The 27555-nt window shown below is 53.5% G+C and overlaps 1 protein-coding gene across 5 annotated transcripts; it reads left to right on the top strand.

Moving 5' to 3' along the window:
* The first annotated feature begins 768 nt into the window (after positions 1 to 768).
* Positions 769 to 25162, top strand: LOC120941757 (mucin-5AC-like). Of its 5 annotated transcripts, XR_005749590.1 has the most exons (6): positions 769 to 878; positions 1639 to 1765; positions 2164 to 2241; positions 19189 to 24122; positions 24289 to 24310; positions 24550 to 25162. XR_005749590.1 is itself a non-coding variant. In XM_040355423.1 (4 exons), exons 1-4 carry the CDS (start codon positions 870 to 872, stop codon positions 23751 to 23753), a joined length of 4779 nt encoding a protein of 1592 aa, XP_040211357.1. In that variant the 5' UTR covers positions 769 to 869; the 3' UTR covers positions 23754 to 25162. The 5 variants fall into 5 exon arrangements, 1 of the variants encoding a protein (XP_040211357.1); XR_005749588.1 differs by having other exon boundaries at positions 24289 to 25162; XR_005749589.1 differs by having other exon boundaries at positions 19189 to 24310.
* Positions 25163 to 27555: the final 2393 nt, after the last annotated feature.

Genomic DNA, 27555 nt, shown 5'->3' with positions numbered 1-27555 from the left:
GAGGGAGAGGACACCCAACAGATGGGAGGAGGGGGATGGAGGGAGAGGACACCCAACAGATGGGAGGAGGAGGAGGATGGAGGGAGAGGACACCCAACAGATGGGAGGAGGAGGAGGATGGAGGGAGAGGACACCCAACAGATGGGAGGAGGAGGATGGAGGGAGAGGACACCCAACAGATGGGAGGAGGAGGGGGATGGGGATGGAGGGAGAGGACACCCAACAGATGGGAGGAGGAGGGGGATGGAGATGGAGGGAGAGGACACCTTCCCTCACTTCCTGTCTGGGTGACACTTTCCCTCACTTCCTGTCTGAGTGACACCTTCCCTCACTTCCTGTCTGGGTGACACCTTCCCTCACTTCCTGTCTGGGTGACACCTTCCCCCACTTCCTGTCTGGGTGACACCGTCCCTCACTTCCTGTCTGGGTGACACCTTCCCTCACTTCCTGCCTGGGTGACACCTTCCCTCACTTCCTGCCTGGGTGACACCTTCCTGCCTGGGTGACATCTTCCCTCACTTCCTGTCTGGGTGACACCCGGGTATATAATCTCTGCAGAGGGGACAAAGGCAGACATGCACACCTGACAGAGGGTCCCTCCCTCCCTCCCCAGTGGGGCCCTCAGGAGCCGGGGCCCCCTCCTGTATGGAGAGACATGTGGGTGTGATATCGGCGATGACGTATATATCCTGCTGCATTCCGGACTCCGCCCCCCTCACACGCCCGTCACCAGCCCCGCCCCGCCACCATTTTCTCGCCTCAGGACGGGGCGGGGTGTACTGTACCGGAAGTGGGCGGTTCCCGGAAGTAGTTTCCTCCGTCGGTATCGAGGCGCGCTTCCGTCTCTCAGAGATTCCCGGAGAGGAGCCATGGAGCGGGTGAGACACCCGGGAGGGGCGGTACGAGGATTCGGGGGAGAGATCCCGGGAGATTACACTCCACGGTGACCTTCCCGGTCCCCGAATACAAAGGGGCTGTGACCCCGGGGAGCGCATGGATTGAAAAGGGAGGGGTGTGGGGGGGGGGTGTTCTGTGGCCCCGGGGAGCCCATGGATCGTGGGGGGGGGGGGACATGGATTGAAAAGGGAGGGGGGCTGTGACCCTGGGGATCCCATGGATCGTGGGGGGGGGGGACATGGATTGAAAAGGGAGGGGGGCTGTGACCCTGGGGATCCCATGGATCGTGGGGGGGGTGTTCTGTGGCCCCGGGGAGCGCATGGATCGTGGGTGTGGGGGGGGTGTTCTGTGGCCCCGGGGAGCGCATGGATCGTGGGGGGGGTTGTGACTCGTGGATGGAGTGGGGGCCTGTTGGCCCGGGGAGCCCATGGATTGGGGGGGGGGGTTGTATTTGTTAGATTCTGGGGCCACCCGGGGAGCCCATGGATTGGGGGGGGGGGGTTGTATTTGTTAGATTCTGGGGCCACCCGGGGAGCCCATGGATTGGGGGGGGGGGTTGTATTTGTTAGATTCTGGGGCCACCCGGGGAGCCCATGGATTGGGGGGGGGGGGTTGTATTTGTTAGATTCTGGGGCCACAGTCACCACATTGTGGGGGGGGGCTGTACTGGTCTGGGGGGGGTTATCGGTGGGTGGCGGTTGTGTGTTGGGTGGTAATGTAAGCTCCGCCCCTCTCTCTCAGGATCAGGTGACGTTTGATGATGTGGCGGTGTATTTCTCGGAGGAGGAGTGGCGGAGTCTCCGGGACGAGCAGAAGAGTCTCTACAAGGAAGTCATGAACGACAATTATCAGATGATCCTTTCCCTCAGTGAGTCTTCCCACCCCCCCCCCCCTATTCCCATTCCCATCCCCCCCATCTCCCGCCATCCCCCATCTCCTCCCATCCCCCCCATCTCTCCCCATTCCCATCCCATCCCCCCATCTCCTCCCATCCCCCCATCTCCTCCCATCCCCCCATCTCCTCCCATCCCCCCCATCTCCCCCAATTCCCCATCCCCCATCTCTCTTCACCATCCCTCCTTTCCTTTGTTTTCCTGGGATAATCTTCCTCTCTCTGGGAATATTCTGGGTGGGGGGGGGGTTCCTCTCTGGGAATATTCTGGGTGGGGGGGGGGGGGGGTTCCTCTCTGGGTGGGGTTTGTGTGATTGGTGACGGTTGATGATGTTGGATCGTCATGTTGATCTTCTTTTTTCTTCCCCCTGCAGATCGGCCGGACCTTATCACCAACATTGCGTTGGGTTGTGAGCCGTACATCACCACAGCCCGGGACGGCGCCATCCGAGGTAAGAATACATCCTTGTCTTGTCAGATCAGAGGAAGGATTGGATGGTCAGAGATCATGGGGGGGGGGGGGGGCACAGGGTTCAATATTTGTTATCTGAGTGTGATGTGCCCCATGGGGTCCGGTAAGATTGTATGGAGGGGCACCGCGCCCCTCAGAATGGGATCATCTTATAGGTAGGTGCACCACGCCCCTCAGAATGGGATCATCTTATAGGTAGGGGCACCGCGCCCCTCAGAATGGGATCATCTTATAGGTAGGTGCACCACGCCCCTCAGAATGGGATCATCTTATAGGTAGGTGCACCACGCCCCTCAGAATGTGATTATCTTATAGGTAGGTGCACCACGCCCCTCAGAATGTGATTATCTTATAGGTAGGTGCACCACGCCCCTCAGAATGTGATTATCTTATAGGTAGGTGCACCACGCCCATGAGGGTCCAATATCATGTATGGAGGTGCACCACAGGATCCACTATTCTATATGGAGGAGGGTCACCACGCCCCTCAAGATCCAATCTCTTGTATGTATCTCTCTGCGCAGGAGAAGCCATCCCTCTGCTGCTGCGGCGGAAGAAGCCATCCCTCTGCTGCTGCGGCAGGAGAAGCCATCCCTCTGCTGCTGCGGCAGGAGAAGCCATCCCTCTGCTGCTGCGGCGGAAGAAGCCATCTCTCTGCTGCTGCTGCGGCGGGAGAAGCCATCTCTCTGCTGCTGCTGCGGCGGGAGAAGCCATCCCTCTGCTGCTGCGGCAGGAGAAGCCATCCCTCTGCTGCTGCGGCGGAAGAAGCCATCTCTCTGCTGCTGCTGCGGCGGGAGAAGCCATCTCTCTGCTGCTGCTGCGGCGGGAGAAGCCATCCCTCTGCTGCTGCTGCGGCGGGAGAAGCCATCTCTCTGCTGCTGCTGCGGAGGAGGAGCCATCCCTCTCTCTGCTGCTGCGGCGGGAGAAGCCATCCCTCTGCTGCTGCGGCGGGAGAAGCCATCCCTCTGCTGCTGCGGCGGGAGAAGCCATCTCTCTGCTGCTGCGGAGGAGGAGCCATCCCTCTCTCTGCTGCGGCGGCGGGAGAAGCCATCCCTCTCTCTGCTGCTGCGGCGGCGGGAGAAGCCATCCCTCTGCTGCTGCGGCGGCGGGAGAAGCCATCCCTCTGCGGCGGCGGGAGAAGCCATCCCTCTGCTGCTGCGGCGGCGGGAGAAGCCATCCCTCTGCTGCGGCGGCGGCGGGAGAAGCCATCCCTCTGCTGCTGCGGCGGGAGAAGCCATCCCTCTGCTGCTGCGGCGGGAGAAGCCATCCCTCTGCTGCTGCGGCAGGAGAAGCCATCCCTCTGCTGCTGCGGTGGGAGAAGCCATCTCTCTGCTGCTGCGGAGGAGGAGGAGGAGCCATCCCTCTCTCTGCTGCGGCGGCGGGAGAAGCCATCCCTCTCTCTGCTGCTGCGGCGACGGGAGAAGCCATCCCTCTGCTGCTGCGGCGGCGGGAGAAGCCACCCCTCTGCTGCTGCGGCGGCGGGAGAAGCCATCCCTCTGCTGCTGCGGCGGCGGGAGAAGCCATCCCTCTGCTGCTGCGGCGGCGGGAGAAGCCATCCCTCTGCTGCTGCGGCGGCGGGAGAAGCCATCCCTCTGCTGCTGCTGCGGCGGGAGAAGCCATCTCTCTGCTGCTGCTGGGCCTACTCCACTTCACTGCCTGCAGTCACCTGACTCTCGCCTGCGGTCTTTCCTCGTATTCTGAACTTGTGTGGCTTTAGCACTATGTGGTCACCTGTCTGTTTTTAGACACAGAGGGGACAGTCCCGCTGAAAGGGGTGACCCCCCGGCCCCCCCCCCCCCACTCCATTCATAGTTGCGGGTAGTTTTGTTCTGTGCCGTCCTGTTATCATACTGAGTCCAACTCGCCTCCATAGTCCTTCCTCCCCTCCCCCCCCGGCTCTGGATTACAGTCCCCTATCTTCCCCCCACTATGGATCGGTCAGTGGCCCCCCAGTGCAGGACTCTCTGTATACAAGGATCCCACCACTCACCTGTTGGAATCCCTCTTTAACTCCTTGCCTCCCGAGGTATGTATATAAAAAGACATGGTAGACGAGGGGTTAAATCTCAGCCTACATATGAGCTTCAGAGCCACCCAATCACTTTTATGGGGCTCCCCCCACCATCCTCGCTGGTGGCACCCACAGTGGTTCCTGGGATCCCCTGTTCCTCTGAGCCCCAAACCTCAGGAGACGCCTGGTACTGTGAGAGTGGGAGGAGCTCAGGAAACTTCCGTCGCCCACCGGGAGCGACCCGACATCACTTCTGTCACGTCAGTTGAATGAGATCAATAAATTCCAGTGCCTTGGCTCACGGCATCCCCTGTAGAGAATTTGGGGTATCGCAGTTTTCTTCTATTTCATGGGCAAGTTTTAGACTCGATGCGTTTCGTATCTATTTACGCAACACAACCCCCATCTTTTATATTTTACCAAAACCGTGGGTATTTCGTTGTGTGTGTGTGTGTATTGGCACCAAAATTTGCTTTAGTACATTTTCCTTGAAAATATCCGTTTGATAAATATGCAGCGCAAACATTGCATGAAATAAAAAATTGCAACAGTCACCATTTTATTCTCCAGGGTCTCTGCTTTCAGAAAATATATGCAAAAGCAGCTGCGGGGGGTGGGGGGAGCCATTTCTCTGCTGCAGCAGCTGCGGGGGAGCCATCTCTCTGCTGCGGGGGAGCCATTTCTCTGCTGCAGCAGCTGCGGGGGAGCCATTTCTCTGCTGCGGGGGAGCCATCTCTCTGCTGCTGGGGAGCCATTTCTCTGCTGCAGCAGCTGCGGGGGGAGCCATTTCTCTGCTGCTGCGGGGGGAGCCATTTCTCTGCTGCTGCGGGGGGAGCCATTTCTCTGCTGCTGCGGGGGAGCCATTTCTCTGCTGCTGCGGGGGAGCCATTTCTCTGCTGGGGAACCATCTCCCTGCTGTTGCTGCGCCATCTTGCTGCTGGTTCAGCCCCTGATATTTAATATTAGTGCGGGAGTGACCTTCAGGCGCTGGGTTCTGTGTAATTCTTTTCAGGTCCAAATCCAGGAATTGCCTAAACAGTAAGGCCCGGATTCACAAAGCACTTACGCCGATGTATCTCGAGATACGCCGCGTAAGTGCAAATATGCGCCGGCGTATCTGTGCGCCGGACCCACAAAACTAGATACGCCTGAAAATAGGCTTCATCCGACCGACGTAACTTGTCTACGCCGGCGTAGCGTGGGCGCATGTGGCGCTCCTATTGATTTTCTATTCAAATATGCAAATGAGGGATACGGCGAACGTACGTGCGCCCGGCGCGCGTAAGTTCAACGTCCGGCGTAAAGTTATTCCTCATAAAGGAGGTGTAACTCAGCACCATACGTGCACAGGTCAGCTAGAGAGCAGCTGCAGCAGCACCACCGTTACGGACGAGCTGAGCAACCACACTTGCAGGACAACACATCTGTGTGCCAACATGCCAGGCAGGGCCGCCATCAGGAATTATGGGGCCCCCTTACACAGCTTCAGGCATGGGCCGGGGGGGGGGGGGGGTGCGCTGCCGCGAATTGAAAAAGACGAAATAAAGAAAAATATAAAAAAAGGAACTAAAAAAATGTAAAAATATCAAAAACATTTTTTTTTCTTCTAAAAAAGAAAAGGTGACTTGCCATCTGTGGTCCCTAGCTCACACACACCACATCCACTTCACCTTGGTTTAGCCTAAGTCCACCATGCAGGACTTGGGAGCAGCAACGCCACGCCAAGGCCCCAATGGTGTTGCTGTCCATTCATACCACATTCACACGGTCGTGGGAATAACCTCTCCCAGACGACCCAGGGTGACACACCTTGCTGGCAGGCATGTCACCCCCACATTCACACACCAGTCACACTGTAGCAGCACTCCTCACCGTGTGTAGGAACTACAAAAATAAAAAAGCTCATAATCTGAGCCAAAAAAAAAAAAAACATTTGCCCTGTCGTGGGCCAGGCATGGTGCCACGGCTCCGGCTCCTCAGTTGTCTGGGGGGAGCCTCGGGTGGGGGGGCATCAGGAGGAGGATCATCCCCTGGTATGTCCCTCCTGGTCGATGTTGGCTGCCTGCCCTCCAACGCCTGCTGTGTGAGGCACTGCTGCACAGTGGCTGCGGTGCCCTGCACAGCCACTGTGCATTCAGCCTGGGTCTTGGCAGAAGAGGCCAGGCTGTCTGCCACACGGCGCAGGTCACAGGCAATAGCACCCATGTGGCGCGTCTGGCGGCCCTGTTCCCTCGCAAGCCCTTGTTGGAGGGATTCCGGAACACCCCTTGTCTTCCGCGTAGCCTTCCTCGGGGCAGAAGAAGCTTGGGCCCGTCTGTACGGGGTGGCCCTTGAGGGGCTATCCCTGATGGGGGAGGCCCTTGAGGGGCTTCCCCTGATGGGGAAGGAGGTTTGGGTCCGCGTCACGCCGGACGTAAACCACTGCGACACGCTTGGACCATCATTTGCATGGGGTCACGCCCACTTACACTGGCCTGCGCCTTTGGAAATATGCTGGCTCTTCTTGGTGAGCAATGGCTTGCTGAATGCAGTGCATGCCTCTTCGCGCTGCGCCGGCGTAGCCTAAAAACGATACGTCGGCATAAATATGCGCCAATATATGTGAATCCGGGCCTGAATCTGTAAATAGGCTGAACTTCGGGGGCTCCCTCTTTTGCATACACCACGGGGGCCCCATTCAATTCTGTTACATGCCGGTTTACGCCATGGAAGGGGTCAACGATGTGGGACTGACTGTTGCCATGATGCACTGGGTGGAATGTCATCAGTACTACGCTTGTTCCTGTTATTCAGTGTTAAGGAGCCATCTCTGTGCTGCTGCTGCGGGGGAGCCATCTCTGTGCTGCTGCTGCGGGGGAGCCATCTCTGTGCTGCTGCTGCGGGGGAGCCATCTCTGTGCTGCTGCTGCGGGGGAGCCATCTCTGTGCTGCTGCTGCGGGGGAGCCATCTCTGTGCTGCTGCTGCGAGGGGGGCCATCTCTGTGCTGCTAGTGCTGCTGCGGGGGAGCCATCTCTGTGCTGCTGCTGCGGGGGAGCCATCTCTGTGCTGCTGCTGCGAGGGGGGCCATCTCTGTGCTGCTAGTGCTGCTGCGGGGGAGCCATCTCTGTGCTGCTGCGGGTGAGCCATCTCTGCTGCTGGTTCAGCCCCTGATATTTATGAAGGCGGTCTCTGGAGGCAAGAGCCACCCTTCTTCCTCGGCTTAAGAAACCCGGAGAAAGGTCTGCAAAGTCTCCCCCCATTCGTACTTCCGGAGTATGTACATCTAGGAGTCCCTAACTTGGTTCTCGGCCTCTTGCCATGTGTGGGGTAAAAAAAAACAGAGGCCTTCATCAGTATGAAGGTGCACCCTGACTTCAAAGTGGATGGACGCTTGTTAATCAGCAGACCAACCTCTGCCTGGTCGTGGTGTCTCTGCCTGGTCGTGGTGTCTCTGCCAGGTCGTGGTGTCTCTGCCAGGTCGTGGTGTCTTTCTCTTCCGTTCATGGACGGACACAGCAGCAATTGACCTTAGGGTTATCTACCTTCCTTTCAGGAGATGACTAGGCAGAAAAAACAGCACTTCAAGTGTTAAAACACTTCTCTCAGTATAGCACCTCCCAGGGGGCGGGTCCCCGGGTACATCCCTCTCTCTGCATCATGCAGCCCCAGTTTTTTTCTGCCTAGCGTAAGGAGAAGACATGGCTCCTCTGGCCCATGTGCTCAGGAGAATTTTTTTTTTTTTTTCGCATTTTATCCCTGCATTTTTGGATCCTGGGATCTACAATCAACTGCCGACTGGGTGACAGGCTGGATCCTCGATCCTTGTAGTCCCCCCATGCTCGGCCATCGAGCGCGTGCCGGCCTTTACCTACGCGCTGGGCCGTCACGACATGCCCCGTTGCTCCAGTGGTGGCCGGTGAGCTATACGCTCCAGGGCACACATATGACCGGTCTCTATGGCTGTGTCACAGTGTGCTGGGCCGACAGCTGTGCCGTAAGCGGACGTTGGGTCTGTCTGGATTGCCGGTGGTCGCAGGACGGTTAAGTAGTATCCCCTTGCCTTGGCATGGTGGTTCGGCTGCCCTACTTTCCTCTCTCCCTTCCTCCCCCGCATCCTGGGTGACGGCCGTGAGGTAAGGGGTCCGCTTGGGGGGCTCCGTCCTACCTGGGGGCTGTGGGGTGCTGTATGTCTTTTTATGATGCCGTGTGTGCGGGGGGGACGACCTATGGGGTCTGGTACGTTTGCCGTGTTTTTTGCTGGTTTTTGTCGCTATGTGTTTTAAAAACGTGTTTGGCCGCCATTTTGCGGGTGACGGCCACTCTTATTGATGATCGGCGGCCATTTTCTTGTAGCCCGCATGCTGTTTTCCTGCATGTCGGCGGCCATCTTGGAAGGGATTTTGGCCTCTAGTGACCGGAATAACGGCGCGAATACTCCCAGCACACTTCCTGAGGGACGGCACAGCACGGGCAGTGTTTCTAGCTTCTCAGCAGCACTACAGCCTGGTCGGGTGGTGAGTCCTCTGGGGGATCCCCTGCTCTCTGTTGCGGCCGGGAGGGTGGCCTGTGGGTCTTGCCTTGCAGTACAAGGGTGGCATTTACAGTGGGTCAGCATGGCGTCCGAACCGGAGGCTTCTACCCCAAGCATGCCAGAGTTAACCCTTAGTGCCCCTGTTCCTGCGGCCTCGGTGGATGCTATGACGGCAGTCCTTGAGGCGTTTGTTGCCAGGATTGAAGCGGCAAGTGGCCAGAAGGGGGGTAAAAAGCGCCCCCTCCCTGCGCCTGCCTCTGGGGATGTCTCAGACATGGAATCGAGCCCCGCTACTGCGTCTGGCCCTGGTTCCGTTATGTCAGAGGATGCAGACTTGCACACACGGACAGTGAGGATGATTCTGCTTCAGGATCAGCACATGATAAGGAATTTGTTGGAGCTCTTACCACTGCGGTGCGGGACAGTCAAAAACTTGAGGATTCGGCGGAGGCAGCAGACACGCCGGTCCCTTTTGGGTTCCGCAAGCCGCCTCGCGAAAGTGTTTCCTTGTGTTCCGTATCTGGACAAAATCTTGTACAAGGAATGGGATCGGCCGCAGAAAGCTTTTGCTGTTCCAAAATACTTTTCGGTCCGTTATAGGTTTGAGGAGGATTTCCTAAAAAAAGTGGACCTCTCCTCCGTCATTGGACCCCCCTGTGTCCAGGCTGAACAAGGCTACCACGTTGGCTGTGGAAGGGGCTCCCGCTTTTAAGGACCCTGCAGATAGCTGAGGCTGTGGCCCGCTCCATGTTCACAGTGGTGGGGTCGGCGGTGAGACCGGTTTTGGCCGGGGCTCTGGTGTCGCAGACACTTACCGAACTCCTTGCTGCAGGAGCTGGAGGCGCAGAATGCTCCTGAGCTCTGTGTGGACCTGGCCGACCAGTTGGTGCAGGGCCTAAAGTTTGTCTGAGTTGGCCCTGGATACGCTTCCCTTGCTCTCCAGGGCCTCCGCCGTGGTGCTACGCCGCCTTGTGTGGCTGAAGTGTTGGTATGCGGACAAGTCTTCTAAGAAGTCCCTGGTGGACTTACCCTTTAAGGGTGAACGGCTTTTTGGGGCGTCTCTGGATGACATCATAAAAGATGCCACAGGGGGTAAGAACACTCTGCTCCCACAATCTGGAAAGGGTAAGGAGCCTCGCCGTAAGCAGGGGCCCTCCTTTACTGCCCCCAAGCATTTTTTCCGCCCACCAGGTGCGGCAGGAAAACGTTTCCAGGGTGCTAAGGAGCCCACTGAAGGACAAAAGCACGCCTGGTACCGCAAGCCCAACAAGCCTGCGGACAAACCTGCTTCTGGATGAAGGTCTGCCCCCGCCCGTATCTCGTGTGGGGGGCCGGCTTTGCAAATTCGGTGAAGGTCTCTTCTTTCCGACCGATGGGTTTGCAAAGTAGTTTCCTCGGGGTACAAGATAGAATTTCTCTCTTGTCCGCCAAACAGATTTTTTCCTTCCAACCTCCAGCTTCCTCCGGATTGCTGGAAGGATCTGTCAGGGGCTGTTCAGGACCTGCTGGTCAGGGGAGTGATCGTGCCGGTTCCCTCAGCGGAACGGTTCCAGAGGTTTTACTCCAATCTGTTTGTAATCCCCAAGAAGGAAGGGGTCTGTCCGATCCTGGATCTCAAGGCCCTCAATTGTTTTGTCAAAGTGCAAAAGTTCAGGATGGAGTCGATTCGCTCGGTAGTGGCGGCTCCATCAGGGGGATTTTCTGGCGTCCTTGGATATCAGGGACGCGTACCTGCATATCCCCATATCCGCAAAACATCAGAGATTTCTGCGCTTTGCGGTCGGAGAGGACTTCTTTCAATTTGTGGCCCTCCCGTTCGGCCTGGCCTCGGCACCACGGGTTTTCACCAAGGTGCTCGCTCCGATAGCGATCCCGCGCTGCCTCAGCAGGGCTAGTATCGTGGGATACCTGGACGATCTTCTTCCGAGAGCTTCTTCAAGCTCAGAGTTAGAAGACGACGTGTCTATCACCTGCCAGACCCTCCGGGAATTCAGTTGGCTATTGAATGTCCAGAAGTCAGTGTTGGTACCGTCTCATCGGTTGGAATACCTGGGGTTGGTCCTGGATTCCTCAGAGGCGAGGGTCTTTCTCCCAACGGAGAAATTACAGACACTGCAGTCTGCGGTGCAGCGGTTGGCGACCCAGGAGTGGTCGTCGCTTCGCTTTTGCATGCGAGTTTTGGGTCTGATTATGGCTTCGTTCGAGGCAGTCCCGTATGCCCAATTCCACACTCGAGTGTTACAGAAAGAGATTCTGTCACGTTGGACAAGCTCCCTTCGTCTCTGGATTACCAGATTCGGGTGAGCCGCCTGGTCAGGTGCTCCCTAGTGTGGTGGCTGACGTCTCCGGTACTTCAGACCGGAAAATCGTTTCTGCCGTGTCATTGAACAGTGGTCACGACGGATGCCAGCCTCTCCGGCTGGGGGGGGGGGGTGTCTGTGTCAATCATCAGGGGGGCACACGGAGCTCGGCCGCAGCGACGGAAGTCGCGCACATTCTCCGGTGGGCCGAAGATACGTTCTGGCTCTGTCGGCCGTGTACATTCCGGGGGTGCTGAACTGGCTGGCCGACTACCTAAGTCGCCAGGCGCTAGACCAAGGAGAATGGACGGTACACCCGGAGGTGTTTCGGGGTCTGTGCCAAAGATGGGGCACTCCAGACGTGGATTTTCTGGCGTCTCGCCTCAATCGGAAGGTGTCACGGTTCGTGGCCAGGTCAAGAGACCCGTGGGCGGACGTGTCAGACGCGTTAGTGGCGCCGTGGGGTCACTATCGCCTAATCTACGTCTTCCCTCCCCTAAAGCTTCTTCCTCGCCTGCTGCGCAGATTGGAAGCGGAGGGGATACCAACGATCCTAATCGCTCCGGATTGGCCGCGCCGGCCCTGGTACGCGGACCTGGTGGCAATTACTTCGGTCAGACGGTATCTGAACTGGCGGCCTTCTCCTGCAAGGCTCCTTACTTGGTCATCCACAAGGATAAGGTGGTGCTGCGGCCGCAGCCGTCATTCCTTCCAAAGGTGGTTTTGGCTTTCCACATTAATGAGGACATTGTTCTTCCATCCTTATGTCCTTGGCCGAAGAACCCAAAGGAGGCCACTTTGCAATCCTTGGATGTGGTTCGGGCCCTACGGGTGTACTTGTCTGCTACGGCTCCGTTTCGAAGGTCGGACTCACTGTTCGTGTCGGTGACTGGTCCTAAAAAGGGTCTGGCAGTCTCGTCGGCCACCATTTCTAGGTGGATCAGACAGGTCGTGCTCCAGGCCTATGCCCTAAAGGCCTCCCTTTCAGGTTATGGCGCATTCGACCAGGGCGATCGGTGCCTCTTGGGCTTACCACCTTCAAGCGTCTGTTTGTGTTACAGGTGTGTAAGGTGGATGTGAGTGCATCTTCGGATGCCTCCTTTGGCCGCAGGGTGTTACAGGCAGCTGTTTAAGGTTGAAGTTCCTCCGTTGAGGCACTCTGGTTTGTTTGGGGTGAAGTTTGGTTTGCTGTGTTTTTCCCACCCCTCGGAAAAAAAATTGACACTGCTTGGGGACGTCCCTAAGGTCAAAGGAGGCTGTGTCCGTCCATAAACGGAAGAGAAAATAGTATTTTTGTACTCCCCGTAAAATCCATTTCTCTGAGTTCATAGACGGACACAGCACCCACCCCTCCTTGGTTTGTACTGCTTGTTTTACGAACTGGGGCTGCATGATGCAGAGAGAGTGGGATGTACCCGGGGACCCGCCCCCTGGGAGGTGCTATACTGAGAGAAGTGTTTTAACACTTGAAGTGCTGTTTTTTCTGCCTAGTCATCTCCTGAAAGGAAGGTTGATAACCCTAAGGTCAATTGCTGCTGTGTCCGTCCATGAACCCAGAGAAATGGATTTTACGCTGAGTACAAAAATCCTATTTTTCCCAGGTCGTGGTGTCTTTTCCAGGTCGTGGCGTCTCTTCCAGGTCGTGGCGTCTCTTCCAGGTCGTGGCGTCTCTTCCAGGTCGTGGCGTCTCTGCCAGGTCGTGATGTCTTTTCCAGGTCGTGGTGCCATTAACGGACCGGACCGTGATAACGGTTCATTTTCTCATTACACACGTTCCTGGAATAAGCTCTCTCGGGTATGGGGTGCTGCAGTGACCACAGCTGGATCCTGGAGCATACACCACACAATGTAAATATTCACCAGCACACCACAGATCTTCAATTACATCCAAGAAAGGTGACATCACAGTGTATTCCCCTATATGGTTTGTGGTGAGATCTTTCTTCAATAAAAACCATGTGGACGTATCGGAGGAACGGTGGTGCTTTGGAGAATAGTTTCATCGTATTCCCCGACCACGGTGTCAGAATGATCTCCAGAGTTGTACTTCAGCCTCGTCCCTTTTCCCAAGAGAACTTCTGTCGCTTTTGGAACCAGTAAGTCCTAAAATTTAACATGGGATGCCCTCAGATCTTACCCAGGGGGTCTCCTGGGGTTCATTAGTCCCCATTCCTACAAGTTCCGGACCTTGCCCTGCACCCCCTGTATGTAGGTGCACCACCCCCCTCTGGATCCAATATCGTGTATGGAGGTGCATCACGCCCTTCAGGATTCAATATCTTGTATGGAGGGGCACCACGCCCCTCAGGATCCAATATCTTGTATGGAGGGGCACCACCCCCCTCAGGATCCAATATCTTGTATGGAGGGGCACCACGCCCCTCAGGATCCAATATCTTGTATGGAGGTGTACCGCGCCCCTCATGATCCAATGTCTTGTATGGAGGTGCATCACACCCCTCATGATCCAATGTCTTGTATAAAGGTGCACCACGCCCCTCGGGATCCAATATCTTGTATGGAGGTGCACCACGCCCCTCAGAATCCAATATCTTGTATGGAGGGGCACATCCCCCCTCCGGATCCAATATCTTGTATGGAGGTGCACCACGCCCCTCAGGATCCAATATCTTGTATGGAGGTGCATCACACCCCTCATGATCCAATGTCTTGTATGGAGGTGCACCACGCCCCTCATGATCCAATGTCTTGTATGGAGGTGCATCACACCCCTCATGATCCAATGTCTTGTATAAAGGTGCACCACGCCCCTCAGGATCCAATATCTTGTATGGAGGTGCATCACACCCCTCATGATCCAATATCTTGTATGGAGGTGCACCGCGCCCCTCATGATCCAATGTCTTGTATGGAGGTGCATCACACCCCTCATGATCCAATGTCTTGTATAAAGGTGCACCACGCCCCTCGGGATCCAATATCTTGTATGGAGGTGCACCACGCCCCTCAGAATCCAATATCTTGTATGGAGGGGCACCACTCCCCTCAGAATCCAATATCTTGTATGGAGGTGCACCACGCCCCTCAGGATCCAATATCTTGTATGGAGGTGCACCACGCCCCTCAGGATACTACTGCTGGGGAGCCATCTCCCTGCTGCTGCTGCTGGGGAGCCATCTCCCTGCTATTGCTGCTGCTGGGGAGCCATCTCCCTGCTATTGCTGGGGAGCCATCTTCCTGCTATTGCTGCTGCTGGGGAGCCATCTTCCTGCTATTGCTGCTGCTGGGGAGCCATCTCCCTGCTATTGCTGCTGCTGGGGAGCCATCTCCCTGCTATTGCTGGGGAGCCATCTCCCTGCTATTGCTGCTGCTGGGGAGCCATCTTACTGCTGCTGCTGGGGAGCTGTCTCCCTGCTATTGCTGCTGCTGGAGAGCCGTCTCCCTGCTATTGCTGCTGCTGGAGAGCCGTCTCCCTGCTATTGCTGCTGCTGGAGAGCCGTCTCCCTGCTATTGCTGCTGCTGGAGAGCCGTCTCCCTGCTATTGCTGCTGGGGAGCCATCTCCCTGCTATTGCTGCTGGGGAGCCATCTCCCTGCTGCTGCTGGGGAGCCATCTCCCTGCTGCTGCTGGGGAGCCATCTCCCTGCTGCTGAGCCATCTCCCTGCTGCTGCTGGGGAGCCATCTCCCTGCTGCTGCTGGAGAGCCATCTCCCTGCTACTGCTGCTGCTGGAGAGCCATCTCCTTGCTACTGCTGGAGAGCCATCTCCCTGCTACTGCTGCTGCTGGAGAGCCATCTCCTTGCTACTGCTGGAGAGCCATCTCCCTGCTACTGCTGGAGAGCCATCTCCCTGCTACTGCTGAGCCATCTCGCTGCTGCTGGGGAGCCATCTCACTGCTGCTGGGGAGCCATCTCACTGCTGCTGCTGGAGAGCCATCTCCCTGCTACTGCTGCTGCTGGAGAGCCATCTCCCTGCTACTGCTGCTGCTGGAGAGCCATCTCCCTGCTACTGCTGCTGCTGGAGAGCCATCTCCCTGCTACTGCTGCTGGAGAGCCATCTCCCTGCTACTGCTGCTGCTGGAGAGCCATCTCCTTGCTACTGCTGGAGAGCCATCTCCCTGCTACTGCTGCTGGGGAGCCATCTCACTGCTGCTGCTGGGGAGCCATCTCACTGCTGCTGCTGGGGAGCCATCTCACTGCTGCTGCTGGGGAGCCATCTCACTGCTGCTGCTGGGGAGCCATCTCACTGCTGCTGAGCCATCTCACTGCTGCTGCTGGAGAGCCATCTCACTGCTGCTGCTGGGGAGCCATCTCCCTGCTACTGCTGCTGCTGGGGAGCCATGCTACTGCTGGAGAGCCGTCTCCCTGCTGCTGCTTCCATGTGCATATACTTTGTTCTTTCCTGCTGCTCCCCTACACTGCCTGTGGTCCCCTCCAGCCGGATCCAGGCGGCTTTAGAGCCACCCAATCACTTTTTATGGGGGCTCTCAAATTGCACACCCCCAACCACCCTCCCCCCGCCGGCAGCACCCTTGGTGGGATCCTCTGAGCCCCGAAACACAGGAGACTGCTGGTACTGTGAGAGTGGGAGGAGCTACCCTATCTCTCTTGCGACCCCTGGGGGCGACGTATTTCATCACTTTTGGGGTTTTACTCCTGGGCTAGTGTGGCTATTCAAGTGTGAACTGTGCTTGAAAAGCTGCATTGGAAGGCAAGGGAGACATTGAGGGAATAATAGACCCCATTGTCTTCATAAAGAGGACCTGTCACCTAGAGCTGCACGATTAATTGCGATCTCGATTCTCCCCGCGGGATGACCCGCGATTCTTCTGTTTCACAGCTGGTTCCACGTAACCAGCGTGGAACGCAAATGGCGCCGATATCGGAACCGACGTCAGCAGCCTGCGCCGCTGGATGAATGCCTGGGCTTCTCTTGCAGATCTGTACAACTGTAGTGTGTATCCATGCGCCACCCAGTGGTTGCCGGCGGTACTGCTTCTGATGTATAAAAAAGAGACCAGTGATATTTCTATATTGGCAAAAATAGGGAAAAAACTGCGCTAACTAAAACAATGATTAAGCTGCTACATACAAACAAACAAAGCTGAGTAAATGGTAAACAAAAAATGTAGCGCTAAATAAAATGTGGGATGCCAAGTGGGGTACCGACATTAAATAGTGCAAGTGCACATATCTGACTGACATGAAAGTCAGAAATAAAGTTCCATATAAAAAGGAAAAAAAAAACCCACACAAAACATGTAGCCAAGTCTCTGTTGGGAACTTGAAGTGGATCATCAATTAAACAATTGGTGTGAGGTGTAGGGTGGATAGATGTCCAATGATTGAAGAAACAAACAGGTGATCAATTTGTCTGCAGTAATCTATACGAATCACAATGACATCAGATGTATGGTAGGTATGAATACGCTTACCGGATAAGTTGGACTCTGATACTGTACAGCAAAAGAGTCAAACGGGCATAGTGGTCATTAGGGAACTGGGACCACTGCAACCAGGTATAGGACAAGAAGTTTGTGGATGAAACTCCAACTGGCATGGACACCAGGAACCAGTGATGTTCAAATGGCGTGCTGTAAAACTGCAACGGATTCCGGATGGGATCCTTAGACTGCGTGTCCAAGGGTACAAGCAATGAACTCAGCTGAAGCTCCGGTCAGACCATGAGATAAAATAAAGAAAAAAGGGGGCTCCAATAGCGCAGGTCAATAAAACCAAATTAAGGTTTATTCAATAAAAGTCATACATGAATGATGACATAAAAGTAATCACGTGATGAAGCAATATGGGGTGCTCAATGGCGTACCCGACGCGTTTCGGCCACAGAAGCCTTCAACAGGGGCATATTTCTATATTGTTAAAGACTATTAGGTGGATTCAGTAAGCAATTGCGTCTGCGTAACCATAGTAACGCAGCGCAATTGCTTAGTTGCGCCGGTGTAACGACTTTTCTGTATTCAGAAAGCTTGTTACGCCGACTGCAGCCTAAGATATGACTGGCATAAGGCTCTTATGCCCGCATATCTTAGGCTGCATTCTTACACAGGCCGCTAGGTGGCGTTCCCGTAGTGGTCAGTGTAGAGTATGCAAATTGCATACTAACGCCGATTCACAACCGTACGCGCGCCCTACGTACGCATTTTACGTCGTTTACGTTTGTCGGGTTCCGCGTAAGGCTGCTCCTGCTATTAGCAGGGGCAGCCAATGCTAAGTATACCCGTCGTTCCCGCGTCGCAATGTTTGAAAATTACGTCGTTTGCGTAAGTGAATCGTGAATGGCGCTGGACGCCATTTACGTTCACGTTGAAGCAAATGACGTCCTTGCGACGTCATTTGCCGCAATGCACGTCGGGAAAGTTTCCCGATGGAGCATGCGCACTACGTTCGGCGCGGGAACGCGCCTAATTTAAATGATCCCCGCCCCCCTACGGGATCATTTCAATTACGCGCCCTTATGCCGGGCAGTTTTGAGGAGCGCCCACGCAAATTACGTGAATACTGCTTCGTGAATGAAGCGTAGCGCAAATAATTTGCGGGGGCGCAGGGCAAAAACGGGACGCTGCGCCTCCGTAAGAAGTGCGCAGCGGTACCTGAATCTGCCCCAGTGTGTTTTTTGGTGCTTTTTGCAGAAACACACTGCAGTCCATTTCCATGGTCACATCCCGGATTTTTTTTCAGCTGCTGTGTATTTGGAAAGGTCAAGGAGCTTTTAACCCAAAACGGGGGTATTTCGTTTTTTTTTGGTTCAATATACTTCAATGGAGAAGCTGCAGAAAAGCGTGGGATGTGTTTTTTTGCGGCAATTTGTGTTTTGTAATCTACCCGACAACAAATTGTCCCAAAAAAAAAAAACTTCAATTTTTTTTTTTTTTAAGGCTATTTTCCGATTAATCAAAACAATAATCGGCCAACTAATCGATTATGAAAATAATCGTTAGTTGCAGCCCTAGTTGTATCACACGTGTGCGCACGTCAATTGAGAATGATATCAATCAATTTCAGCGCCGTGGTTCGCGGCTCACTCTAAACTGATGGCCTGTGAAGCATTTAAAGCCTCACCTATGGAGAATTTTGTGTCACCTGCCGTCTGTGGACGATGAGGTCATCTGATGGCTGTGAATGTTCTTATTTGTGAGATGTTGTGTTGTTTTGTGGGCCGTGGTGTCGCCCGATGTCTGTGATGGTGTGGTGTGATGTTTGTGGGCAAGCACGTCACCTGATGTGATGTCTGTGGGCCATGGTGTGATGTGATGTCTGTGGGCCATGGTGTGATGTGATGTCTGTGGGTCGTGGTGTGATGTCTGTGGGCCATGGCGTGGTGAGATGTCTGTGGGCCATGGTGTGATGTCTGTGGGTCGTGGTGTGATGTCTGTGGGCCATGGCGTGGTGTGATGTCTGTGGGCCATGGCGTGGTGAGATGTCTGTGGGCCATGGTGTGGTGAGATGTCTGTGGGTCGTGGTGTGATGTCTGTGGGCCATGGCGTGGTGAGATGTCTGTGGGCCATGGCGTGGTGAGATGTCTGTGGGCCATGGCGTGGTGAGATGTCTGTGGGTCATGGTGTGGTGTGATGTCTGTGGGCCATGGTGTGGTGTGATGTCTGTGGGCCATGGCGTGGTGTGATGTCTGTGGGCCATGGCGTGGTGAGATGTCTGTGGACCATGGCGTGGTGAGATGTCTGTGGGCCATGGCGTGGTGAGATGTCTGTGGGTCATGGTGTGGTGTGATGTCTGTGGGCCATGGTGTGGTGTGATGTCTGTGGGCCATGGTGTGGTGTGATGTCTGTGGGCCATGGCGTGGTGAGATGTCTGTGGGCCATGGCGTGGTGAGATGTCTGTGGGCCATGGTGTGGTGTGATGTCTGTGGGCCATGGTGTGGTGTGATGTCTGTGGGCCATGGTGTGGTGTGATGTCTGTGGGCCATGGTGTGGTGAGATGTCTGTGGGCCATGGTGTGGTGAGATGTCTGTGGGCCATGGCGTGGTGTGGAAAACGTACTGCCTTACCATCCTAACCTATCCATAGTTTGCACTCGGAATGGGTGAAATGCAATATATAGTGGCAGAAGTTCTAAGCCTTTGCTCTCTGAGACCTATTCATTGCTAACCAATTTTGCTTCATCTTCCATTAGATTTCTGGCAAGGTGAGCGGTTGGCAGCCTCTGGCAGAAGCATATTCCAGGAGAGTACTGAACCCCTATCACCACCGAAGAGACAGCGGAGATACCCCAGAGTGAACCCCTTCAGGTGGATAAAGAGACACAAGAAGAGTAAAAGTCGTTTTTCCCGAACAACAAGAAGATCGGAGCAGAGAGAGAATGGGAATATTGAAGAGAGTAACTACGAGACGAGAGATGAAGCTGGGGACAGCAGGGAGGGGCGCTCTGAATTGTGCACAAGAGACCCATCAAACTCTATGCAGAGCAGAGAACTAGCGCAGAGAAGCCCTCAGACAGAAGATGGGAACAGAACAAGTAGAGACAGTCAAAGTTCTCGGACAGTTCAAATAATGGGCACCAAGTATAAACCAGATCTGAGGGTGACTCTGAGAAACTCAGGGGAGGAACCTGGTAGTGTAGCGGAGAGAGGCGAGGGCATAGCAGACATGGAACATTACACGCTTCACGCAGCCGAGGCTGAGAGGGCCACAAGCTCATCATATACGACTCGGCACAACACTCATCATGGAGATGGACATACTCAGAGTTCCCTGTCCTCACCTGAAACCACAGATACTGGGAAGTCTCCACATCTGAATGAGGAGAGGCACCAAGAAAAGACTAAAATGGACTCCGCATGTGAAGGAATTCCTTTGCCACGGAAGAAGGTAAAACACGTCAAGTTCAGTGACACGGTTACCACGTTTATTATCGAGTCGGAAGAAGCAGAACTCGCAGAGAAGGCATTCTTCGATAGCATTAGGCTGCAGAGGAAAATCCGTCCTCGTGTTGTTATTGTGAGTAAGGACATTAAGACATGCACCACAGCAGAGCCAATCCTAGTTACCAAAAGTCAGGACTCCAAGCCTAAAGCCACCCAGCCAGAGCGGAAGACCACCGCGGTGCGTGACACTCTGGAAGGAGGGAGCCAAGACCTGAAAAGTCCAAATTCCATGAAATGCAACAAGACGGTGAGAACCACAGAGGATGTTGGAGGATCTCTGCCAAGCGCAGTATGTAGGAGAGTTGCTGCAAGGCTATCCCCGTCTACTGGGCCTCAACTGCAACCAAAGGACAGAGATGAAAGGTCCATGGTTACCAGGAGTAACTCCAAGCCTAATGCCACCCAGCCTGAATGGAGGACCACCAAAAAACGTGACACTCCAGAAAGAGGAAGCCAAGAGCTGAAGAGTCCAAATTCTGTCAAATGCAACAAGATAATGAAGACCACAATGGAGGTTGAAAGATCTCCGCCAAGCGCAGTATGTAGGGCAGAGCCATCCCCGTCTACAGGATCTCCGCTGAGACCAAAGGACAGAGATGAAGGGTCCATGGTTACCAGAAGTCAGGACTCCAAGCCTAAAGCCACCCAGTCAAAGCAGAAGACCACCACAGAACGCGACAGTACAGAAGGAGGAAGCAGAGATCTGAAAAGTCCAAATTCTGTCAAATGCAACAAGATAATGAAGGCCACAGAGGAGCCAGCAGGATCTCCGCCAAGCGCAGTATGTAGAACAGAGACTGCAGAGCCATCCCCGTCTACAGGGCCTCCACTGCAACCGAAGAACAGAGATGAAGAGTCCTTTGTTACCAAGCGTCAGGACTCCAAGCCTAGTGCCACCCAGCCAAAGCAAAAGACCACCACGGAATGTGACAGTACAGAAGGAGAAAGCCAAGATCTGATAAGTCCAAATTCTGTCAAATGCAACAAGATAATGAAGAGCACAGAGGAGGTTGCAGGATCTCTGCCAGTCCCAGTATGTAGGACAGAGACTGCAGAGCCATCCCCGTCCACAGAGCCTCCACTGCAACCAAACAACAGAGATGAAGAGTCCTTTGTTACCAAGAGTCTGGACTCCAAGCCTAGTGCCACCCAGCCAGAAAGGGAAACCACAGCGGTGTGTGACATTCTGGAAGGAGAAAGCAGAGATCTGACCAGTCAAAATTCCATCAAATGCAACACGATGATGAAGACAATGGAAGAGGTTGAAGGATCCCCACCAAGTGCAGTATGTGGGAGCGACACTACTAAGCCTTCCGCCTCCACAGAGCCACAGCTGCCGCCAACCAAAAGGGACGTAGGAACGCAGATAGATCTATTTCACAAAGAAGAGCTGCAGCAACCAGCAAGCCGGATTCAGCTCACCCCACTAAACCCAGATGAAAGTGATCAGAACTTCATGAAATCTTATTCTTGCTCTAATTGTGGCAAAATTACCCACTGGACGAGGCTCAATGAGCAGCAAAAAGCCGACGTAGAAAGGTCCTCTCTTCATTTTTGCAGAATGTGTAGCCGGCAGAGAGATAAACCAGCCTTTAGTCCAGACAAGGGTACACCAAATACAACTCCCACCAAATGGGCCACCTCAAATAAAAACGTGACCGGAAGCCCTGCTAGAAAGAGGCCACATTGTTTGCTTCTGGATGATTCCCCCGACACTAGTTCACCTGCTAAGAAGAAGCAAAGACAAGACGTAAAGGGTGATGCAGAAACCCCAAGGAGCTCAACCCATCCCAATGGTCAGCTAAAGAAGGGTGAAGAGGCATCACTGAGGACCCTAACCAGCCATAATGTCCAACTGAAGAAAGGTGAGGCATCAACAACCAGTGATCATGTTCAGCTGAAGAAGAGCGAGGAAGCATTACTGAGCACCCCAACCAATCACAATGTTCAGCTGAAGAAAGGTGAGGCATCACCAAGGACTTCAACCAGTCATAGTGTTCAACTGAAGAAAGCTGAGGCATCACCGAGGACCTCATCCAGTTTTGGTGCTCAACTGAAGAAGGGTGAGGAAGCTTCACCTAAAACTTCAGCCAATCCTAATGCTCAGCTGAAGAAAGGTGAGGCATCGGTGAGAACCTCAACCAGTGATAATGTTCAATTGAAGAAGGGTGAGGAGCCATCACTGGGGACCTCAACAAGTCCTAGTGTTCAGCTAAAAAAGGGTGAGAAAGCTCCACCGAAACTGTCAACCAATCATAATGTTCAACTAAAGAAGGGTGAAAAGGCTTCACCGAAACCATCAACCAATCATAATGTTCAACTAAAGAAAGGTGAGTCATCACCAAGGACCTCAACCAATCATTCTAGCCACCTGAAGAAGGGTGAGGAGGCATCACCGAGGACCCCAATCAGTCATAATGTTCAGCTGAAGAAAAGTGAAGAGGAGTCACAGAGGACCAAAACCAATCCTAATGTCCAGCTGAATAAGGGTGAGGAGGAGTCACTGAGGACCTCCACCAATCAGAATGCCCAGCTGAAGAATGGAAAGGAATCCTTGTCTAGGACCTCAGCCAATCATAATGTCCAGCTGAAGAAGAATACGGACGACAACAACAAGTTTTTAGCAGCAGAGGACGCTCACACTGATAACAATTCCAACCTATGTAGACATTGCGAATCCCCAGAAGATGCTAAACTCCACCACAAAGTAAAAACGATTAAAACGTATACGAGAAGCTCTTCTACAAAAGTTCTTTCAAATCCGGATTCTAAAAATGATACACCAGAGAAAAGGAAATCCAACCAAATTCTGCAGAATAAACCAAGTCCTGTTCAAGAGCAGAAACTCCCATCCGATTCCAAATCCAATAAAGGCACCACGACCCCGCAAGATCAGAAGAATGGCGCTCAGACAAAGAAAGACGCGTGTGGGAAGTGCGGAAAACTATTTATTAAGAGACAAAAGACCAAACCCCTGGCAAATATTCAGCATAAGAAACCTGTCGATGATGGCTCCCCCATTTCCACAGATAAAATTCAGAAACTGGGTCCAAAATTTGATGCTGTCAGAAAAAAACGGGTGAAGAAATCACTCGGTGAGCCTAAAGTAAAGAAGCCTCGAAACGCTGAGGGCACCAAAAGTCCCAAATCTCCCAGAGGGGCCAGAGATAAGGATCTTTGCACCAAATGTGGTAAAAGATTAGCTTTGCATGTGGCGCCCAGCCAAGACGGCGGAAATGATGAGAATGAATGCGTTGTTCTTCCTAGGAAGAAGCGGAAGCGCCGTCTTGCTGGCATGGAACCTTTCACGTGTGAAGACTGTGGCAAAATCTTTACCCGGAACTTCACTCTCCTGCAGCACCGCCTAATACACACCGGGGAGCGCCCCTACTCCTGTAAAGTGTGCAGGAAGACCTTTAGGGACAGCAGCTATCTCATCGTTCACATGCGGTCCCACACCAAGGAGAAACCGTACGTCTGCCTTGAGTGCGGGAAGTGCTTCTCGCAGAACTCTGCCCTCCACGTCCACAGCAGAACGCACACCCACGAGCGACCCTTCAAATGCGAGTGCGGGAAGAACTTCACTGATCGATCAACCTACCGCCACCACCAGAGAATTCACACTGGGGAGAAGCCCTACGCCTGCTCATACTGCGGCAAGAAATTCACACAGCAGCCACACATGAAGAGACACGAGACGATCCACACGGGGGAGAGACCCTTCGAATGTTTAGAGTGCGGAAAAAGGTTTAGCGAACGGACAAAGCTGCAGAAACATGAACGTGTCCATCAGAGAGCGAAGGAGAAGGACTGAGCGCGGGTTACCGAAAATGTTCCACCGGGGACAGAAGATATCATAGAGAAGGGGCAGAACCTTCCATGGTAGAGGCCCCATCACAGATCTCTGAGGACTTCTTATGAAGGAACACAATGGCGAAGTATTAACGTAGAGAAGGACAAATCGAATGAACCAGAATACATGGAATGTCCAACTGGTGCCTCACTTTACTGAACCGTTATTACAGCCAACGAGCTCCCAGTTGCATTTGTGTGCAGACATATGCGAAACCCCTCCAAACCCACAACGTCCCCCCTCCATGAAGAGTTCCAACGTCCCCCCTCCATGAAGAGTTCCAACGTCCCCCCTCCATGAAGAGTTCCAACGTCCCCCCTCCATGAAGAGGTTCCAATATCCCCCCTCCATGAAGATTTCCAACGTCCCCCTCTATGAATAGGTTCCAATATCCCCCTTCATGAAGATTTCCAATGTCCCCCTCCGTGAAGATTTCCAATATCTCACACAACATCCCCCTCAATGAATAGGTTCCAATGTCTCTCTCCATGAAGAGTTCCAATGTCCTCCATGAATAGGTTCCAATGTCCCCCTCCATGAAGAGTTCCAATGTCCTCCATGAATAGGTTCCAAAGTCCCCCCTCCATGAATAGGTTCCAAAGTCCCCCCTCCATGAAGAGTTCCAATGTCCTCCTCCATGAAGAGTTCCAACGTTTCCCCTCCATGAAGAGTTCCACCGCCCCCCTCTATGAATAGGTTTCAATATCCCACGCAACGTCCCCCCTCCATGAAGAGTTCCAATGTCCTCCATGAATAGGTTCCAAAGTCCCCCCTCCATGAAGAGTTCCAATGTCCTCCTCCTTGAAGAGTTCCACCGTCCCCCCTCCATGAAGAGTTCCAATGTCCTCCTCCTTGAAGAGTTCCACCGTCCCCCTCTATGAATAGGTTCCAATATCCCACGCAACGTCCCCCTCCATGAAGTGTTCTCCGTAGGATGAAGTCTTCATCTGCCCACAACCTCCTAGCATGGTGGTTCCCATGTCAGCCTTGGCCGCATGTGCCGCAGTGTTGGTACACCTATAGAAAAGCACCTTGTTTTGCGGGTTGAGGCTTCCCCATATGTATGCAGCCGAGACCTCTGCTTTTTCTCATTATTATTATTGACTAGGCTGTCTAAGACATCAACCCTCAAAAGTTTTGTAGATAGAGCCAACCAATGAACATTTCAAGAGTCTGATATCAGCAAAGTCCCATATAAAGGAGGATAATAGAGACAAACATTTCATAGAACTCTGCTGTGCAGGCTTTGATCTCTCTCCCCCTCCCCCACAGCTATGAATGGCCGCACAGTCCGAGATCCACATCCCTCAAAAGATTTTCTCTATTTTTATGTTGACTGATAATAATAATAAACTGTATGGAATAATTTATATTGTTTTATAATCTGTAATTCGGTGTACGGCCATCAGCGGGGGGGGGGGGGGGGGTTCGTACACGGATATAAGCACTTAAAAAAAGAACCCCCGGACACAAGCTGACTTTTGCATTGGCCATAGGAATTGTGGGAGTGGCTCTGCAACACTTGTAGGAGTTTCATAGGATATATAGGAGTAGATGTATCTCTGTATATAGAAGCAGGATTCTCGTATACCCTGCCCTGACTGCATCCGTTCACTCACTGTGATCCGATCCAGAGGAATTCCCTTATCAAGTGTCATCCAGTGGGGATCATATTCCTTCCTGATCCCCCCCTAAAAAGCCATTGGATGTTCCTCCGGATCATCAATCTTCAGTATTATTACCTATAAATATTAATAGCCAATCATGTCCTCAGCCAGCCAGTGAGCAATCAACACCATTGGCTAGAGTTGGTTCCAGTTCTTGTTGGAGCTCTTACTGTGGAGAATACTTTCCATATGTGGATGGCCCAATGTCCCCTGGATGATCCGAGAAGATTGACAAATGTTTCTTGCACAGGAAATGCTTTGATAAGTATTAATATCTAGAACCCCAAACCTGTCTGACAACCAACCACTACATGACCCTGACGCCCAACCCGATTCCCTACAACCAACCACTACATGACCCTGACGCCCAACCCGATTCCCTACAACTAAATCTGCATGACACTACTTTGTGTCTGACACCCACCACCAGATACGAGCCTGATCCCCTACAACCAACTCTGCATGACACCCTACTCTGTGTCTGAAACCCACCACCAGATAGGAGTCTGACTCCCAACCCGATTCCCTACAACCAACCACTACATGACCCTGACGCCCAACCCGATTCCCTACAACCAACCACTACATGACACCCTACTCTGTGTCTGACACCCACCACCAGATATGAGTCTGACTCCCAACCCGATCCCCTACAACCAACTCTGCATGACACCCTACTCTGTCTGACACCCACCACCAGATATGAGCCTGACCCCCAACCCGATCCCCTACAACCAACTCTGTTTCTGAGACCTGATTCCCAAATATGAGTCTGACTCCCAACACGGGCCCCTACAACCAACTCTGTGCATGACACCAGGCTTTGTGTCTGACATCAACCCTCAAATATGAGTCTGACACCCAACTCTGTCCCCTACAACCAACTCTGCATGACACTACTTTGTGTCTGACACCCACCACCAGATATGAGCCTGACACCCAACACTTTTCCCTACAATTAACGTAACAAGTGCATAACACCAGACTGTCTCTGACACAAACCCTTCAAGTATAAGTCACTCCCAACTCTATCCCCTACAACCGACTCAGTGTCTGACACCCAACCCTTTCCCCTACAACCGACTCAGTGTCTGACACCCAACCCTTTCCCCTACAACCGACTCAGTGTCTGACACCCAACCCTTTCCCCTACAAACCAACTCTGTGTCTGACACTGTGCCCCAGATGAGTCTGACACCCAACCTTGTCCCCTACAACCAACTCTGCATGACACCCTACTGCATGTCTGACACCCACCCTCAAATAGTCTGACTCCCAACTCTGTGCCCTACAACCAACTCTGTATGACACCCAACCCTTTCCCCTACAAACCAACTGTGGGTGACACCAGACTGTCTGACACTGACCCCCAGATATGAGTCTGACACCCAACCTTGTCCCCTTCCAACCAACTCTGCAAGACACTTTCAAATATGAGTCTGACTCCCAACTCTGTCCGTTACAACCAACTCTGTGTATGACACCCTACTCCATGTCTGACACCCAATTTTTTTTCCCCCTACAACCAACTGCATGACACCAGACTGTCTGACAACGACCTCTAAATATGCGCCTGACACCCAACCCATTCCCCTACATCCAACTCTGTGCATGATACCCAACTGTGTCCAACACCCGTCCCCAAATATGAGTCTGACTCCCAACTTTGTGTCTGGAATTAACCCCTATATATGAGTCCGACATGACACACTGCCTACAATCGACCTCTAAATAAAAGTCTCTTACCTGTGCCTGACAACCCAACCCCAACCCTGGACAACACCTGACCTTGTGTCTGACTTTGATATCATTCGCTTGCTCAACCAATTCTCAATCCTGGACACCCAAATCTTCATCTGAAATAGGACCCCAAGTATGAGACCGGCCCTTGCCCCCCAACCCTGTGCCTGACAACCAACCCTGTCCCTGGGTTGGGTGGTTGTCGGTATTAATGAGATGACGGTGACCTCTATACAGACAGCAGATCACGCGGCGGCTGAATCTTACCCATAGAGGGGTGAGAATATCGCTTGTTTCCGCCTCCTATGGGGGTAACGCTTGTACCGCGCCAAAGGAAATGTCCACAATTATTGACG

Source organism: Rana temporaria, chromosome 5 (genome assembly GCF_905171775.1).
Source record: "Rana temporaria chromosome 5, aRanTem1.1, whole genome shotgun sequence".
NCBI lineage: Eukaryota > Metazoa > Chordata > Amphibia > Anura > Ranidae > Rana > Rana temporaria.
This window is presented reverse-complemented; position numbering and strand designations above follow the sequence as displayed.